The 19,780-nt window shown below is 49.3% G+C and overlaps 1 protein-coding gene across 4 annotated transcripts in view; it reads right to left on the bottom strand.

Annotated features, from left to right (window-relative positions):
• TMTC2 (transmembrane O-mannosyltransferase targeting cadherins 2) overlaps nucleotides 1-19,780 on the bottom strand; it is a 298,456-nt gene that overhangs the window by 83,909 nt on the left and 194,767 nt on the right. For all 4 annotated transcript variants that reach the window (XM_064141674.1, XM_064141688.1, XM_064141687.1 and 1 more), the window contains exons 4-6: nucleotides 12,558-12,672; nucleotides 4,300-4,385; nucleotides 2,469-2,653 (exon numbers count right to left, since the gene is read on the bottom strand). In XM_064141674.1, coding sequence (XP_063997744.1) covers nucleotides 2,469-2,653; nucleotides 4,300-4,385; nucleotides 12,558-12,672 — 386 coding nt within the window. The remainder of the gene's footprint in view (nucleotides 1-2,468; nucleotides 2,654-4,299; nucleotides 4,386-12,557; nucleotides 12,673-19,780) is intronic.

Here is a 19,780-nt window from a genome sequence, read left to right as displayed (position 1 = left end):
GCCTTGGTCCAGTCTCTGGACCTTAACATCTCTCTTGAATTGAGTGCCCCAGAAGTGAACACAGCACTCAAGGTGCAGCCTGAGCAGTGCTGATTACAGGGGCAGAACAACCTCCCTTGTCCTGCTGGCTACACTGTTCCTGATCCAGGCCAGGATGCCCTTGGCTCTCTTACGTGCAGAGTGAGGTGCACAAGGTCAGCCAGGGGCATTAGAAGAATGATCTGTTGGAGTTGCAGGTTTAGGCAGAGATATTAAAGCAGATGGCAGCCAGACAGAGGCTATCTTAGTTCTTGTTTCATGTTTTTATGTCCCCAAGTAAAACCAGTGGGTAATGTAGACATCACTCTTACTTTCTTTTCACAGCCAACGATCTAATTTCTCTCATTAAAATATCCCAATTAGCCTCAAAGCAGCACAATTTTCTACACCATCCCACTGTACAGATGCAGCTTGTAAAGGCTGGAATATGCCTGGGAAAAAAAACAGGTCTATGATCAAATCAAGGCTGGCTCAGACTGCAGAGACCACCAGGTAGAAATCTAATGGGTTCATTTTTAACATCCCTTGCACCTCCCAGGTACTGCACTCCAACTCTACACTACCAGTCTCAGAGATAAGATGCTGCTGTTCTTGTATCTCCGTGGATGTGTTAGCTGCCTGTGACTGTTTGAACCAATTAGTAACTGCCATCTGGCAGAGCTGGATTCAGCAGATGGATGACAGAGAATCCATAGAGCTTGTGCATGCCTGAACAGTGGAGGTAGCTGTCACAGACATGGAGAGGTGTATGATGGAAGTCCATGTGTAACTCCTGTTCTGAAGTGTGCCTGGCAATGCAGAGGCGATGACTTTCAAAGTCTGCTAAAGGTCAGAATTCAAGTGAGTGCCCAGGTTTAGTTATCTCATCAGGGAAAAAAGGAGAGCAATCACAACAGTCACATCTGCACACATAAATGAGACTGGGAGGGCTTGGCTGCAGCCTACAGTTGCATCAGAAATATCCAGATCCTCCTTAGAGTCCAGTTAGCTGAAAACAGCACAGAATGGGATGCTCTTAATCACTGCAGTTCTGAATTGCTCCAACTGGATCCTGGCTTTGGAGATCTAAAACCAAATTTAAATGCATTTTTTTCAACTAAGGATGGACTCATTCTATTTCAAATTAAACAGCCAGTAGACTGCAAGTCAGCTGGTCTGTAAGCAGGCTACATCCTTTGTATACCACCCATGGAGAGAAAGCCAAAACCAATGAATCAACACATAACAGAGCTGACCACTGCTAATGTTGACTGACATAAGAACATCACACTGCTAACTGACATTGTCACACCTCTGGCTGTAGATTGTAACTACTCTCTGCAGAGAATGCCAACCTTGAATTGGTGAAATTCAGTCAATTTGTCATTTGATGCATTTTTGAAGGCTGGATGGAGACAGGGTCCTGCACTTTGGCCACAACAACCCCAAGCAGCACTACAGGCTGGGGACAGAGTGGCTGAGAGCAGTCAGGCAGAGAGGGACCTGGGGGTGCTGGTAGAGAGGAGCTGAAGAGGAGGCAGCAGTGTGCCCAGGTGGGCAGCAGAGCCAACGGCATCCTGGGCTGGCTCAGGAGCAGTGTGGGCAGCAGGACAAGGGAGGTTCTTCTGCCCCTGTGCTCAGCACTGCTCAGGCCACACCTTGAGTGCTGTGTCCAGTTCTGGGCTCCTCCATTCAAGAGAGATGCTGAGGTGCTGGAAGGCAATGAAGCTGGTGAGGGGCCTGGAGCACAGCCCTGTGAGGAGAGGCTGAGGGAGCTGGGGGTGTGCAGCCTGCAGAAGAGGAGGCTCAGGGCAGAGCTCACTGCTCTCTACAACTACCTGAAGGGAGGCTGTAGCCAGGTGGGGTTGGTCTCTTCTGCCAGGCAAGCAGCAACAGAACAAGGGGACACAGTCTCAAGTTGTGCCAGGGGAGGTCTAGGCTGGATGTTAGGAGGAAGTTGTTGGCAGAGAGAGTGATTGGCATTGGAATGGGCTGCCCAGGGAGGTGGTGGAGTCACCGTGCCTGGAGGAGTTGAAGCAAAGCCTGGGTGAGGCATTTAGTGCCATGGTCTGGTTGACTGGCCAGGGCTGGGTGCTAGGTTGGACTGGATGAGCTTGGAGGTCTCTTCCAACCTGGTTGATTCTGTGACTGTATGAATTTATGATTCACTGATACACACCAGCAGTGTATCTTGCAGTTCTGGGTTTGTACTATGCCATCCAATGAGATCTGGATGGGTTGTAGTGCTGGACAAAGGGTAACCACATGAAGTTCAATAAGGACAAGTGCAGGGTGCTGCATCTGGGAAGGAATAACAACAGGCACCAGCACTGGTTGAGGCTACCCTGCTAGAAAGCAGCTTTGTGAAGAGAGACCTTGGAGACAAAATGTACTGTTTATGTGTGAAGCTTTTCTCATGGTACTGTGGATAGACAAACCTGGAGCCTTACCTCATAGCGACCTTGCTCATGGAAAAGTTTCCCTAAATTGTAAAGGCAGCTGGTAACAGAGCTTTTGTGAGCATGAGGATCCTTTAGGTTTTCATCAGGGATCTCTGAACACTTCAGGAAAGTCCTTCTGGCTTCCTCTGTCTTCCCTTGGTTCATCAGGATGATACCAGTGTTTAAATAGGCAGCTGTGGAGAGGGGAAAAATATTATCTTTTAATGGGGTTCCATTATGTTCCACCTAATCTTTGTTTTACTGCAGAGCTATCTGTTACCTAACTCTGGATAACACAGATCAATCACTATTGAGGTAAGAATTCACAGACAAGGGAAGGAGAAAGTGACTATAAAGACTGAGGAAGGAGGGAAGAGAACACAGTTTAGGAAGGCTGCTCCATTTTTTCCCTCTTAGAGGACTGCATCAAAGATACAGCATTGCCATTTGAGATATAAGAGAAACTATGCACACCTTTATACAGAAATGTATACATACATACATGTGTGTGCATATGCAGATACAGAGGACATTTAATACCAAAGCCACAGAACAAGTCTACAGTCTTAAAAGTGCCCACTAAATTGTGGAACCAGTCACTGGCTGGAAAGAGTCCTACCAATTATTCCTCATTTCCCCAAGGCAGGAAGAGAAACATGAAAGGACTTCAAACACATTTGTATTATTCACTCACACCACAGCCCAGAAATCAACAGGCACTGGATGTACCAGAGACTCCCTGCTGCTGCCACTGCTAGGCACAGAAAACAGCAGCCTAAAAACTATGGGCATCAGGTCATGGCACACAACAGGCTGAGAGCTGGGCACAGAGGAACCAGATGAGGTTCAGCAAGGCCAAGAGCAGAGTCCTGCACCTGGGGAGGAAGAGTAAACTGCAGCAGTACAGGCTGGGAGGTGACTGCTGGAGAGCAGCCCTGTGGAGAGGGACCTAGGGGTGCTGGTGGAGAACATCCATGGCACAGCAATGTGCCCTTGTGGCCAAGAAGGCCAATGGGATCCTGGGGTACATAAGGAGTGTGTCCAGCAGATCAAGGGAGGTTCTCCTCCCCCTCTGCTCTGCCCTGCTGAGACCTCATCTTCAATACTGTGTTCAGTTCTGGGCTCCCCAGTTGAAGAGGGACAGGGATCTGCTGGAGAGGGTACAGCAGAGAGCTAGGAGGATGATGAGGGGACTGGAGGGCATGGCTGATGAGGAGAGGCTGAGGGACCTGGGACTTTCTAAGCTGGAGAAGAGAAGACTGAGAGGGGATTTGATAAATCTGAGGGCTGGTCAGGAGCCAGGGACAGGCTCTGCTCACTGCTCGCTGCAACAGGACAAGGAGCAATGGATGGAAGCTGCAGCACAGGAGGTTCTACCTCAACACAAGGAGGAACTTCTTTGCTGGAAGGGTCCCAGAGCACTGGCACAGGTTCCCCACAGAGGTTGTGGAGACTCCTTCTCTGGAGACTTTCAAGGCCTGTCTGGATGTGTTCCTCTGTGCCCTGAGCTAGATTGTGTGGTCCTGCTCTGGCAGGGGTCTGGGACTTGCTGATCTCCTTGGGTCCCTTCCAACCCCTGACATGCTGTGATCCTGTGTGACCCCAGATCAGAAGTAGTTCTGCCCAGTGTTAACTCCTCTGTTTTTTCTCTACACCAAATTAAACATAGTTATTGACTGACAAACACCTGGAAACTGCAGAATTTCACCTTCTACTTTCAGAATGAAAACTTTCTGAAGCAAATCAATCAATCAATTAATAAAGTGCCACAAAGAGTAGAACATTTCATTACAGACACTATAATCAATATTATACAAGCTTGTACAGCCAAAATACTTACAAGCAAGTGTGGGTCTGCTACCAATTGCCAGTTTATAGTAATGCAATGCCTCTGAAAACCTGCTGTTCTCCTGAAGTAGTAATCCTCTGCAGAAGCAAAGAAAAAATAAAAGGAGAGGGAGGTTACTGAAAAGATTAACTTCAAAATAAGCAGTGAAAAGAAAACTGTATGCCAGCTGCTGCTTCAGAGATAGAACTACAACACCTGCTACTGGCAAGGGAACTGCTTGAGAGTCCAGCACAGAGCCACAGAGAAGCTGAAGGAAGTGGAACATCTTCCTCATGAGAGAGCTGAGTCTCTTTAGCTTGGAGAAGAGGAGCCTGAGGGGTGACTTGATTCATGTTTATAAAGATGTGAAGGGTGAGTGTAAGGAGGACAGAGCCAGGTTCTGCTCAGTGATGTCCAATGATAGGACAAGAGGCAGTGGGTGGAAGCTGGAGCAAAGGAGGTTCCATGTGAACATAAGGGAAACCTTTTTCACTGTGAGGGTGATGGAGCCCTGGAACAGGCTGCCCAGAGAGGCTGTGGAGTCTCCTTCTCTGGAAACATTCAAAGCCTGCCTGGATGCCTTCCTGTGTGACCTATTCTAGGTGAGCCTGCTATAGCAGAGGGGTGAGTCCTTGAGTCTTCACAGTCCCTTCCAACTGTGATTCTGCAGTGGGCAAATTTCTCTGTGCAAAACCAGACTCTGGGTGCATCCATATGGCTTTCACAAAGCAGATGCCAAATGCAGTACGTTTGGCTGTCCTGGGAGGCAGAGACTTTTATTGAGTTGAGAGAAGGGCAGACTGTGACACTCACCGAAGCTGATGGAGCACGGCAGAGCTAGGTGTAAGAATTCATGTTTAGTCTGCCATCTTTTCTGGAGTTAAGCACATCTGTTTCTAATGCACAGTAAAGTTAGCCACCCAACACAGGCTCCCTGTGGAGTCATTTCATTTACAGGCTGGGGACAGCGGCTGGAGAGCAGCCAGGCACATAGAGACCTGAGGGTACCAGTAGATAGTAGCTGAACATAAGCCAGCAGTGTGCCCAGGTGGGCAAGAGAGCCAGTGGCATCCTGGCCACCTGAGACCAACTCCCACCTGGCTACAGCCCTCCTTCAGGCAGTTATAGACAGCAATGAGGTCACCCTGAGCCTCCTCTTCTAAACACCCCCAGCTCCCTCAGCCTCTCCTCATAGGGTTTGTGTTCCAGGCCCCTCACCAGCTTGTCGCCCTTCTCTGGACATGTTCCAGTATCTCAACATCTCTCTTCAATTGAGGAGCCCAGAACTGGACACAGCACTCAAGGTGTGGCCTGAGCAGCGCTGAGCACAGGGGCAGAAGAACCTCCCTTGCCCTGCTGCCCACACTGCTCCTGAGCCAGCCCAGGATGCCATTGGCTCTCCTGAGTTCAGTTACTCTGCAGTGCTGCTTGGGGTTGTTGTGGCCAAAGTGCAGAGCCCTGCACTTGGCCTCTGCCCACCCCTCCAGCCTGGCAAGGTCTCTCTGCAGGGCTCTCCTACCCTCCAACAGCTGCTCCTAGCTACAGCCGCTGAGAAAACCAAGCTAAGTAAAAGAGCATAGACCCCAAATGCCCCCAATCCCAAAACAGAGGAGCAGCTGGCTTCACGTTTGCAGCTCCAAACATCCCGTTTTTCTCTCCAGTCCACCTCCCAGCTGCAGGGCAGATAAACAGAAGTGCTAACTGAAACATGCAACTTCCACGTAAAGGAAGCTTCCCAACACAACTGGGGAAATGGGAACTCTTCTCAGGTGGGAGAAGGATGAGAGTGAAGGCAGTGGAAGAACATTTCTCGCTCAAAACACACAAGGATGAAATTACTTCCAAAAGAAAAAGCTACTTAAGCCACAGGACATGAAGTAAATGGTTATAAATTGTCCACGAGGTAATTAAGGATTAATTAGGAGACAAGTGCTAGCTATCACAGTAGCAAGATTCTGCAACACCCTTACAAGATATTTTTTGCCTACACTGCTTCTAGCTAATTTTACTGTGGAGTGTGAATAATCCACGAAAGGGAGGATATTTGCTGGATCCTTGGAAGAGTAGTAAACATCACCCCCTGACTTAAGAAGTGTTTCAGAATCCTGTTTGTCCAATAAGAAGGGGGAAGAATGAGAATGGAGTTCTGCCTATCTAGAAACTATGCTTAGAAATAGATCATTTAAATGTGTGCAGGAAAACATCTCTCTGTCTGGTTCATAGAATCAGTCAGGCTTGGAAGGGACAATTCAGCCAGTTCCAAGCCCCCCCCTGCCATGCCCAGGGACACCCTACCCTAGAGCAGGCTGCACACAGCCTCAGCCAGCCTGGCCTTAAACACTCCAGCCGTGGGGCCTCAACCACCTCCCTGGGCAACCCATTCCAGCCTCTCACCATTCTCATGGCTCAACAACTTCCTCCTCACCTCCAGCCTGAATCTCCCCATCTCCAGCTTTGCTCCATTCCCCCCAGTCCTGGCACTCCCTGACAGCCTAAAAAGTCCCTCCCCAGCTTTTTTGTAGCCCCCTTCAGATCCTAGAAGGCCACAAGAAGGTCACCTGGGAGCCTCCTCTTCTGCAGCCTGCACAGCCCCAACTCTTTCAGTCTGTCCTCACAGCAGAGCTTCTTTGCAACCAACCTGAATTCCTTAAGCTGCCAACTTTTACCTATCTTGCTTGGCCAACAACTTGATAAATCTTCCTCCCTTCCTTCCTGGCCCTGGTTTTGAAGGGAAGTGACTGAATACTAATGGCACAAGACCATCTGCAGGGACTGGAAAGCAGTCACAAAATACAGGCAGGCAGTAGGCTGTTACTTTTCTCAAGCCACATATTAAGTTCTCCCTGTCATAGTCCTATTAAAGCCAGTTGGTCTACTTACAACGCAAGTGCCTCAGTGTCTGAAGAGCCTGAGAAACCTGGGGCTGTTGAGTCTGGGGAAGAGAAGACTGAGAGCAGATCTCACCAATGTGTACAATAGCTGAGGGGGGGCTGTCAAGAGGATGGGGCCAATCTCTTTTCAGTGGTCAGCAGCAATAAGACAAGGAGCAACAGCTACAAACTGGAACAGAGAAGGTTTCATTTCAACATGAGGAGAAGCTTCTTTACATTGAGGGTGACAGAGCTCTGGGACAGGCTGCCCAGAGAGGTTGTGGATCTCCTTCTCCAGAGACTTTCAAAGTCTGCCTGGATTCATTCCTGTGCAGACTACCCTAGGGGATCCTGCTTTGGCAGGGAGGTTGGACTGCATGTGATGGTTTGGGTGTTACCTGCCACCCCCCCACTTGTGAAGATCACCCAGACTAGACTCAGCAGCTGGAAATTAAAGACTGAAGCTATATTTACAGCTCAGCACAAGAGACAAGCAGATACCTGCAATATCTACAGCTATAGACAGACGTAGACAAGTTAAAAGTAATACAGGAACACAGCAGCCCTCCCAGAAACCTGAGTCCCCAGGAGGGGCTCCCAACCACCCTAACACCTTCTCCCACCCTTCTGCCTAACTCCAGACTGCCTTACGGTCAAGGTCAGTTTGGAGGGTCAGCCAGGGGGGTTAGGAAGCAGATTAGTTAGACACAAGTTAGGGAGAGAAGTGCATGCAGCCAGAGCCCAAGAGCAACTCTGTCACCTATGTTTGTGTTCTTATCTACCTCAGCAAGCCTATGAGTGCAGCAGCCATCACCACTGTTTGCTTTTCACAGCCTAGCATCTAATTCTTCTCACCAAAACATCCCAGCTGGGCTCAAACCAGTGCACTCGATGACATCTGGAGGTGCCTTCCAACCTCTAAGGTTTTGTGATTCTATAGAGAAGTCCAGCACACAGGCAACAGCACTGCTGTCAAGGGAAATGTGGAGCTGAAGGGAATTACTTGTAACATTTTCAAGGCAGGTAAAGTTAATGATGATCTCTAAAGGACCCTTCTAACCTCTAACATTCTGTGATCCTGTGATTACTTTTGTTTACTGGTTGATAACAGGTAGCACAGGACCTGTGAGCTATTGTCTTGCCAGGACTGCAGTTCATCCATGCCTACATTCATTTCAGGTGATCTCAGCTACTACAGAGTATGTTGGCCCAAAGGCTACACTGGCAAAGGAAGAAAAGCAGTGTACAAAACTCCCCTTCTGCGTGTCTCCAACCCCATGGCTACAGAGGAGGCACTCTGCCTAAGGCAGCTCTTTCACTGTCATCTGCAAAACAACTGGGGATAAAGACAGCCGTGGATGCTGCAGCAGGACAGGAAACCATTTTGTCTGGCCCTTAATTAAGGTTGGTTTGGTTTTAAGTAATCCATTTAGCTACTCAGCCAACTGAGTACTAACCTCTTGTGAGAGTCTACAATTAGGTTTCATTAACAAGAAAGCTAATCATTAAGGAACAGCACAAACAAGCAACATCTATAATGTTTTCCAATAACAGCCTGCTAGCAAATATGTAAAGGGGACATAAATTCCACATTTTTAATCAAAACGAACCCAAACATACCCAACAGGCACTAACAGAGACTGACAGCCAGGCAGGCAAGGGAGGTTATTCTGCCCCTCTACTCAGCACTTAGAGTCTCTTCCAACCTGCTGCTTGATTCTGTGATTCTATGAATATTGCCTGAAAAACTGAAGGCAATGTGGATTTCTGATATGGATTAAAAAACACTTTAAGCACAGCCAGAGCTAAATAAAAGTGAAATGATGTATGCAGAACTGCCTTGTGACTGGCAAGTTATGTTTGCTTTAGGCACTAATTAGAAGCAACTTGAAACAAAAAAGAAAACCATCCATGAGCTTTAGGTCACAACCATAAGGAAATAAGAAGTGAAAAGCCAGTGTAAAGCAAAAAGAGTTTGCTTTAGACCTGCTGAGTATTGCCTGGTTCGAAGAGCCATTGCTCACCTCGAGCTCTGTCCTTGGTACTTCGTAATATTAGAAGCTTTTTAGCTTGGGGAGGAGGAGACTAAGGGGTGACCTCATTTGTGTTTATAAACACATGAAGGCTGAGTGCCAGAATCATACAATCAACCAGATAGGAAGAGACCTCCAAGCTCGTCCAGGCCAACCTAGCACCCAGCCCTGGCCAATCAACCAGACCATGGCACTAAGTGCCTCAGCCAGGCTTTGCTTCAACACCTCCAGGCTGGAGCCAGGCTCTGCTGGGTGATGGCCAGTGCCAGGACAAGGGGCAGTGGGTGGAAGTTGAGGTGTAGGAAGTTTTATGTGAACCTGGGGAAGAATTTTTTCCCTGTGAGGGTGACAGAGCCCTGCACAGGCTGCCCAGGGAGGCTGTGGAGTCTCCCTCTCTGGAGACAGGCAAGAACCATCTGGATGCATTCCAGTGTGATCTGCTCCAGGTGATCCTGCTCTGGCAGGGGGGCTGGACCAGGTGATCCTTCGAGGTCCCTTCCAGCCCCCAACATTCTGTGATTCTATGAGAATCCATGGATTTCTCAGCTTAAAACAAACAAAAGAACCATGGAAAGAATTTCAGCTGAGGCTAATTTCCAACACAGGGAAATCAAGCTGAAATCAGCAGAGCTACACAGCTTTCAGAAGCTGGCACTGAGACTGATTTGTAGAACCTACCTGCAGTGCAGCAATTGCAAGCAAGATGTCAGAGGAGCTATTTATAGGGAGCTGCTTTATCTGCATTTCTGAATTTCCATCTACCTTATTAATATCATATTGTAATACACTCTTCCTTCACAGTATAAGACAGCAGAAATCCTTTCTGCACTGAAATTGTGAAGAAAGTCACAAAACCTCTCCCAGGCTTTCACAAATCACAGAATCATCCAGGCTGGCAAAGCCCCTCAGGATCACCAAGTCCAACCCAGAACCCTACTCTACAAGATTCACCTTAGCACCACATCCAAACCACCCTTAAACACATCCAGGGGCAGTGACTCCACCACCTCCCTGGGCAGCCCATTCCAGTGCCTGACCACTCTCTTTGTGAAAAACTTTTCCTAATATCTAATCTAAACCTGCCCAGTCTCAGAGTTTCAGAAGACAAGCTCCTAACCTAGCTCCTAAACAAGAATGCCTATCTGTAGCCTGAGCTCAGGTTCTCAGGTTTCAGGCAGAAGAGGACCTGGGGGTGCTGGTAGAGAGTAGCTGAATGGCAGCCTGCAGTGTGCCCAGGTGGGCAGCAGAGCCAATGGCACTGAAATTTCATGTCTTTTTTTATCCCCATCTGTGTCACCCAACCCCCTTTCCCCTTCTTACCCTGGTGTTGACTTCTGTTTCCCTCTATGACACAGCAAGTGAGTAAGAGACCAAAGTACTCTACTGGCATATAAAAAGTTAATAGCTGTAATTTTCACCCTTAAAACGGATGGCGTAAGAGAAATGTAGGCATTAGCAGTCTTGTCATGTTTATTTCCTACAAGCCTCTGCTGGGCTCAGTGCTTATTTTTAGGTGTGAGCAAAAGGAGCTTCCCCTTTGCACTATGCCTTTAGCACCTTGCAGCGCCTGCGTGCACACGCGTGTCACCAAGCCACGCTGCAGACAGGGACCTGCCCTGGCATTAGAAACCACATCACTCAGTCACCTGCAGTGTGCAGGATGTGCAAGCAAGGCAAGCAAACAAAATGGGCAGCTTCTTCCTTGCCAAACAAGGAACAATTAAGATGAAGTCTATAGTAGGCTCCATTTTCAGATGGGGGTTGGACTTGATGAGGGTTGGACTCAGTGGTCTCCTTGGGTCCCTTCCAACCCCTCACATCCTGTCATCTTCTGAATTACTTTAAACTGCTCTTACAAGTTTAGTTAGCTAGTTAGTTAGTTACTTGACTATTTAAACAGGCTCACTACCCATGATTCTATTTGTAGTTACTTTCTGCATGGTGTTCCTCTCACATAGGCACTTTTCCAGCACACGCAGGACATTAGTTTCATACGAGCGCCTCATGGACAGGAGTCACTGTCTCGGATCTAGTTTAAATTGCCCAGAGACTCAAATATCATTGACAGAACCAATAACAATTTATAGGATGCCCTTCCCTCTTCCCCCTTCTTTCCCAAAGAAAAGGGATTAGATGGAGAGAGAGGTAAAGAAGAGCCAAATAAATCATCTCACTGTGATTTGGAAGTTCAAAGAAGAAATTTTAACAATAAATAAAAGGTATCTGAGGTAGGGAAGTTACAAAGGTATAGGGAGGGGAAAACAAGATACAAACCATGTGAATATACACCCAGACTGATGGCAGGGGTTTGTCCCCTCATGGGTGATGGCCAGGTGGTGACACAAAGAGAACCAGGAACAGGATGGTGGTTGCTGGTGAGCAGGGAGGCAGGGAGAGAGACACAATCAGGAAAGCATCCTGCTTTTATGGATCTCAGACAGGAAGGGGAGTGGGCTAACCACCACACCTGGTACTGTTCAGACACACCCCTGGCAGGGGTCAAGGCCACCTGGGGTCAGGGTCAAGACCATTGCCCCAGGAGGGTTAACCTTTACAGTCATGTGGATTTTGTTCTCTTCACATATCAAGGAGGAGCCCCTATACAAGAGGGCTGTGGAGATGCTGGAGTGTGTCCAGAGCAGGGCCAGGAGGATGCTCAGAGGGCTGCAGCAGCTCTGCTGTGAGCACAGACTGAAAGAGTTGGGGCTGTGCAGGCTGGAGCAGAGGAGGCTCCCAGGTGACCTCATTGTGGCCTTCCAGGATCTGAAGGGGGCTACAAAAAAGCTGGGGAGGGACTTTTTAGGGAGTCAGGGAGTGACAGGACTGGGGGGAATGGAGCAGAGCTGGAGGTGGGGAGAGTCAGAGTGGAGGTGAGGAGGAAGTTGTTGGTGATGAGAGTGGTGAGAGGCTGGAATGGGTTGGATGAGGCTGTGGCCAGGCTGATCTAGAGTAGGGTGTCCCTGCCCATGGCAGGGGGGTTGGATGATCATAGAATCACAGAATCAGTCCGGGTTGAAAGGGACTACAAGGATCATCCAGTTCCAACCCCCCTGCCATGGGCAGGGACGCCCTACCCCAGGTCCTTGTGGTCCCTTCCAACCCAGGCTGATGCTGTGATTCTATCACCTACGTGCACCCTCTCCAGTGTGGCCTTGCTTGTCTTCGTTCGCAGCAACGAGGCTCTCCAGTTTGCCTCCCCCGTGCCCAGCCGCCAATACCTGGCAATGCTGACCGAGAGAAGGTCCTGCCCACTGCACAGGGTAAGGAGCAAGCACTACAAGGCACCAGCACACACCACCTCCATTTCCAGCAGCTGAGTGAACAGCTCCACTCACAGCAGCCTCCCAGGCAGGCCACAGGTACTCACAAGTTATAGAGCATGTCAGCCATGTTGCTGCGGTAGTACAGGGCGTTCCTGTAGGCGCTTTCGGCTTCAGCAATCTTGCTCTGGCTCTTGAGAACATTCCCGAGGTTACCCCATGCTGCCAAGAGGAGAAAACACCATTCAGAAAGAGCTGCAATCCAATTACACATGACAGAGCATCCAAGAACCAGGAAGTTCCCCAGGGAGACAAACTCCACAAAGAAACTTCTATGGAAGAGCAGCAAAGGCAGACTGTTCCTCCCTCCACCCCTCCCCATGCCCCACTTCACTGGACCTCTGCATCTCGCTGTGAGACACACATTTCATAGCAGTGATCTGCATACACTCTGCACACATACAGCTCTTGGGGTGGGAAAAGGATCCACAGGAACAAAGTGGGCTTCTGTGCTTAGAAACTGCTATTGGGGAAAGGGAAAAGGAAAGGGAAAGGACCATTTTTTTAATATCACCTCTACATAAAAATCCTCTCAGCACAGTGCAGAATGTCAGGGGCTGGAAGAGACTGTGAAAGCTCATCCCATCCAACCCCCTGCCAGAGCAGGATCACCCAGAGCTGATCACACAGGAACGCATCCAGGTGGGTTGTCTATATCTCCAGAGAGGGAGACTCCATAACCCCCCTGGGCAGCCTGTTCCAGGGTTCTGGCACCCTCACAGGGAAAAAATTCCTCTTCATGTTTACATGAAACTTCCTATGCCTCAGCTCTGACCCAGTGCCCCTTGTGCTGTCACTGGGCATCACCCAGCAGAGTCTGGCTGCAGCCTCCTGCCACTCACCCTTTAGATATTGATAAACACTGATGAGGTCACCTCTCAGTCTCCTCTTCTCCAAGCAGCACAGCCCCAGCTCCCTCAGGCTCTCCTTGTAACAGAGATGTTCCATTCCCTTCAGCAGCTTTGTGGCTCTGTGCTGGAATCTCTTGAGCAGTTCTATGTCCCTCCTAAACTGGGGGGCCCAGAACTGGACACAGTACTCCAGATGTGGCCTCAACAGGGCAAAGTAGAGAGGCAGAAGAACCTCTCTCGATCCACTAACCACAGCCCTACTGATATACCCCAGAAAGGCATTGCCCCTCCTGGCCACAAGTGCACATTGCTGGCTCATGGTCAACCTCCCACCCTCAGGTCCTTTTCCCCTTTGCTGCCTTCCAACAGATCAGTCCCCAACATATACTGATATCTGGGGTTGAAGAGACCTCCAAGTTCATCCAGTCCAACCTAGCACCCAGCCCTAGCCAGTCAACCAGACCATGGCACTAAGTGCCTCATCCAGTCTCCTACACCTGCAGGGACAGCGACTCCACCACCTCCCTGAGCAGCCCATTCCAATGCCAATCACTCTCTCTGCCAACAACTTCCTCCTAACATCCAGCCTAGACCTCCCCTGGCACAGCTTGAGACTCTGTCCCCTTGTTCTGTTCTGTTCTCTCTTCAAGTAGTTGCAGACAGCAATGAGCTCTGCCCTGAGCCTCCTCTCATCCAGGCTGCACACCCCCAGCTCCCTCAGCTTCTCCTCACAGGGTTGTGCTCCAGGCCCCTCCCCAGCCTTTCTGCCCTTCTCTGGACACCTTCCAGCACCTCAACATCTCTCCTGAATGGAGGAGCCCAGAACTGGACACAGCACTCCAGGTGTGGCCTGAGCAGTGCTGAGCACAGGGGCAGAATGACCTCCCTGGTCCTGCTGGCCACACTGCTCCTGAGCCAGGCCAGCATGCCAATGAAGAGATGAGGCATGTCCTTTCCATCAAACACACAACACCTGGCAAACTGCTCTTTCCTCCAGATGCACTAAGCATAAACATTAGCTCCAGCAGCAGTTAGCCTCTGCTGCTTCAGTTAGTCAAGCCCTTTCTTTGGAGGCTTTCTTATCAAAGCTGAGTAACGCAAACTTTCAATGAAGCTTTAGCAAACTGCCTGATAATTATTTCAGATATGTGGGGTTTCTTCCTTTGCAAGTGCATTGCTTTCAAAATGCTTTGGCTTGATGTAGGAGCATCCTCCCACGGGAAAGGAAACAGCAGCAAACACATTATTTTCCTCCAAGCAGAAGAAACTAATCACTGCTGGGGGAAAAAAAATCCTGATGGAATCATTTTAGGATTCACATAAATAATATTGTCCTACTGTGCACAATGTATTTTGTAAGGACAAAAAAATAAACACAACCATAGAATCATAGAATCAAGCAGGTTGGAAGAGACCTCCAAGCTCATCCACCCCAACCTAGCACCCAGCCCTATCCAGTCAACCAGACCATGGCACCAAGTGCCTCAGCCAGGCTTTGCTTCAACACCTCCAGGGACATTGAGCTTCTTGTGTCCTTCCAGGATCTGAAGGGGCTACAAAAAAGCCGGGGAGGGACTTTTTAGGATGTCAGGGAGTGACAGGAGTGGGGGGAATGGAGCAAAGCTGGAGGTGAGTAGGTTCAGGCTGGACATGAGGAGGAAGTTGTTGAGCAGGAGAGTGGTGAGAGGCTGGAATGGGTTGCCCTGGGAGGTGGTTGAGGCCCCGTCCATGGAGGTGTTTCAGGCCAGGCTGGCTGAGGCTGTGTGCAGCCTGCTCTAGGGTAGGGTGTCCCTGGGCATGGCAGGGGGGTTGGTACTGGCTGCTCCTTGTGCTCCCTTCCAACCTTGACTGATTCTATGATCTTTTCATCTGTTAGCCTGGAAAATAAACCCACTAGCACTGTTAAATGTGATGGTTTCTCCTCTACACTTCATTGCCTGCTGTCTATTCTGTTGTTTCTGTGAGTTGATATTCCTTTTAGTCAGAAGTTCATCTTACAGTCTGCACAGGGTCTGTGTCAAGTTTGGATTACCAAGCGATGCTTAGCATGCACTCTTATTTACGTGTTCCGCTCTGACTTTTGTCTAAGCCTGTACCTTGATGTGATACACTAGAAGTGAGAGCAGCACAGAAGAGCACACATAATCCACAACCACCTCACAATCTGTCATCAAAAGAAACAGGGAAATGAGGCTCCTTCACTTCCCCCAACTATAAATGCCTGGTGTAAGTTCCCACATCTATTTAACTGCAGAATTAGAGTAATGACTTAGTTCTGGCTGGAGATGAAGATGCATGGAACACTTTGCAGAATAAATCTGGTTTTGCAGAGAACATACCCACAGCCCTAGAAGTTATGAGCTGCTATTATCTGCAGCAACCACATCCTCTTGGTTATTGGTGTAGGAGGGAAAGAAACAGAGGATGGTCTACATGGAAGAGAGCCTGCACAGCTGCTAAAGGCATTTTCACTCCTGTTTTAAGGCAACAAACCTGAGGATAACCACAGAATTTCAATTATTAACTACATTGCTGGCATCCAATTTCTCAATCTGTATCTCAAAACCAATTTCTCCTGCAAAACAGTTTGGTTCAGCTCGGTGTGCATGCAGGAACAGAAAGGGAAGGACACCCAAATGGAGCCACATGCCTATTGAAAACATACCTTCTGCCTCCAACTGCATTTCAGCACTCAACTGCTTTCCATCTGTATATGGCAAGAAATTAAAAATCCATGTTCTCAAAAGAAAAAGCAGCTAGGGTAGTGATTCTGGAATCTAGAACAGATTTTTACTCTCCTTATTTCATATACACACACACACACATATATAGGGGGGTATATATATATGCACACACACACATATATAGACACTCACACACACAGAATCACAGAATCAACCAGGTTGGAAGAGACCTCCAAGCTCATGCAGCCCAACCTAGCACCCAGCCCTGGCCAATCAACCAGACCATGGCACTAAGTGCCTCATCCAGGCTTTGCTTCAACACCTCCAGGGACGGCTGCACCACCACCTCCCTGGGCAGCCCATTCAATGCCAATCACTCTCTCTGCCAACAACTTCCTCCTAACATCCAGCCTAGACCTGCCCAGGCACAACCTGAGACTGTGTCCCCTTCTTCTGTTGCTGGTTGCCTGGCAGGAGAGCCCAACCCCACCTGGCTACAGCCTCTGCCGGGGCTGAGCAGAACTGAATGGTCTGAGAAGTGAAAAGAACAGTCTGAGAACTGCTAAGAGGCACAGCTGCAGGGAAGCAGCCTTGGGTAGAAGCTGGGAAGGTTTAACTGCTGTCTGTAAACTGAGCTGTGCGAGGGGGCCTTGAAGGGAGGCAGGCTGGTCAGCCCTGGGAACAAGCAAAGGCCATGGCTAGCTGCTCAAAGGGGGATGCAGGGGGGCATTGGTCGGGGCTGCCTCTGTGTGCGTGGACAGCCCATACTGTGCTGTGCATACACAGCCCTGCGAGGAGCCCAGGACACAAGCACCTCGCTTGGCTTCACCGAGTGACTGCCCTTCCGTGTGCATACTGGTGTCAGCCCGTGTCTGCCCCGCTCAGCAAGCCTCCAACAAAGCATCAGGGAACAACAAGGTTTCAGAGAAAGGCACTCAGGGAGGCCACAAAAATCATTGCTGGGGGTGGGATGTAGATGATCTTTGAGGTCCCCTCCAACTTAAACCATTCTATGGTTCTGTGGTTACTTGATCTAGTGGTTTTATCACAAACAGCTCCCACTATTAAGGGAGGATTCTCAGTCCTACACTTCCTCCCTGTACAATTGTTACGGGTTTAAGAACTGGGATGTCTTAGTCACAGAGTTGAAATTCCTCCAAGTATTAGAGAGCTGCAGGGAGGTGGACACTGGAAATGTAATCTTTTGTTATGTCATCCCATCATTCCTGCATCTCCCCTTTGCAAATGGACATTTCTGCCTATTCTGCCCTCTTCTCCCTCTCTCTGCTTCCCAGGTGGACTCCTATCTCTCAGTTTCTGAGGGAAGCAGCCTTCTCCTGGCCTTGAGCCACCAGGCTAATTTTTACTCTGTCATTCCAGCGTGGGTAGGGAGGTATGGGGGGGTGGGGGTGAAAGCCTGGGTTTGAGGCCCAGGAGGTGGAGATGCTTTAGAAGGTTTAGGCCTAATGAGATAGCAGAAAAGTCCAAGTTGGAGAGCTGGGCTGAGGCTGAAGATGAGTTTTGTGTATTTTGTACTGTTTTATGTAGTTGTGAGTAGTACTTCCAGTTAAATTCCCAATCCTGTGTAGAGTGTTTCCTTTACTCCTTTGGCAGGGGGCGAAGAGCAGCTGTTCACTCCCTAAACCCACGGCAATAATGCATGGGAAACACAGCAAAACAAGCCAAAAAACAACACAAAGAGAAATTACCTCTTAGCTTGCAATTAACTTCCATGTGGACTTCATGTCTGGAGCAAGACAGCCCAGGTTTCCAGGTCAGGATACTTCCATTTCTCACGTTCTGTTGCTTGTTGGGTTTTTCCCCCATAACGTCTGCTCTAAGCACTCTGTTCCCCATTTTGCACTACAAATTACTACTGTGCAGTTATCAGTATGCAAGTAGCCAACTGCACTGATACTGCCACCTCACCCTCTGGCAACGTCACAGAACTACAGAATGGGCTGGAAGGAACCTCCAAACTTCAGCCTCCTCTGCAGTCAGCAGGGACATTCTCAATGGGAACAGGCTGCCTAGAGCCCTGCCAAGCCTCATCTATCTCCAGGGATGGGGCCTCACCCAACTCCCTGGGTAAGCTGTTCCAGTGTTCCACCACCCTCATAGTAACCTGTTCCTAACATCCCATCTAAATCTGCTCTGCTCTAGTTTGAAGCCACTGCCCTTTGCCTGTCACTGCAGGCCTTTGTGCACAGTCTCTCTCCATCCTTCTTGTAGCCCCTTTCAGATACTGGCAGGCTGCTGTTAGGTCTGCCCTGAGCCTCCTCCTCTCCAGGCTGAATAAGCCCAACTCCCTCAGCCTGTTCTCACAGCAAAGGTGCTCCAACCCTCTGATGATTTTTGTGGCCCTCCTCTGGACCCACTCCATCAGGTCCATGTCCTTCCTGTTTTGAGGGCTCCAAAGCTGGATGCAGTGGTCCAGGTGAGGTCTCACCAGAGCAAAGTAGCAAAATCTCCTCTCTGGACCTGCTGGCAACACATCTTTTTTTGCAGCCCAGGATGTGATTTGCCTTCTGGGCTGCAGGCTCCCACTAACTGCTCACATCCAGGTTCTTGCCCATCAGCACCCCCAAGTCCTTTTCCACAGGGCTGCTTTCTGTCACCTCAGCCCCCAGTCTGTATCGGTAGAGAGGATTGTTCTGCCCAGGTGCAGAACTCTGCACTTCTCTTGTTGAACCTCATGAAGTTCCCCTAGAAAGGCTGCAACAGAAACTTCTGCTTCCCCTCCCTGGTCTCAGCTGACACAATGAATACTGAAGTGGTGCTAGGAGACATTGTGTTCAGAAGAGCTGCAAGCAGCTGAGTTCAGGAAGTCAGCTGCAAAACAGTAAGGAGTTCACTTTCAGATGACAGCTTCTTGGCATTTGTTCCTTATTCTCATCCTGGATGGGTGGGCAGAGGCCAATGGGATGAGATTTACAAGGCTAAGTGCAGGGTTCTACACGTTGGTCACAACAACCCCAAGCAGCACTACAGGCTGGGGACAGAGTGGCTGAGAGCAGCCAGGCAGAGAGGGACCTGGGGGTGCTGGCAGAGAGGAGCTGAAGATGAGGCAGCAGTGCCCAGGTGGGCAGCAGAGCCAATGGCATCCTGGGCTGGCTCAGGAGCAGTGTGGGCAGCAGGACAAGGGAGGTTCTTGTGCCCCTGTGCTCAGCACTGCTCAGGCCACCCCTGGAGTGCTGTGTCCAGTTCTGGGCTCCTCAATTCAAGAGAGATGTTGCAGTGCTGGAAGGTGTCCACAGGAGGGCGACAAAGCTGAGAGGGGCCTGGAGCAGAGCCCTGTGAGGAGAGGCTGAGGGAGCTGGGGGTGTGCAGCCTGCAGCAGAGGAGGCTCACGGCAGAGCTCACTGCTGTCTACAGCTGCCTGCAGGGAGTGTTAGTCCAGATGCTTACATTCAGAAGGTTGCATCCATAAAGGAACAACTTTTTCTTCCTTGTTGAAAGGTTAGACTCATCAGCAGCTTATGGCATTTTCCTTTCAAGGGTACCACTTGATAAAGTAGAGTGGTGCTCCAGTCTTTAGCATTCAAATTTCACCAGGCAGTCACTTTGTTCTAGTGGGGAAAGCGTTCCATGAACATAGGTCTGGCAGGTTTCCCCAGGAAAAATGCTGAAAGCTCAACTGCACACTTAAAGAGAAAAAGCATGAAGAGAGCTTAATATTTTAAACAATTTTCTACAGTAGAGGCTCCTTATGTCTCACAAAGATATTCAGAAGAT

Source organism: Pogoniulus pusillus, chromosome 4, assembly GCF_015220805.1.
Source record: "Pogoniulus pusillus isolate bPogPus1 chromosome 4, bPogPus1.pri, whole genome shotgun sequence".
NCBI lineage: Eukaryota > Metazoa > Chordata > Aves > Piciformes > Lybiidae > Pogoniulus > Pogoniulus pusillus.
Note: the sequence above shows the minus strand (reverse complement) of the source record. Positions and strands in the feature narration are given on the sequence as shown.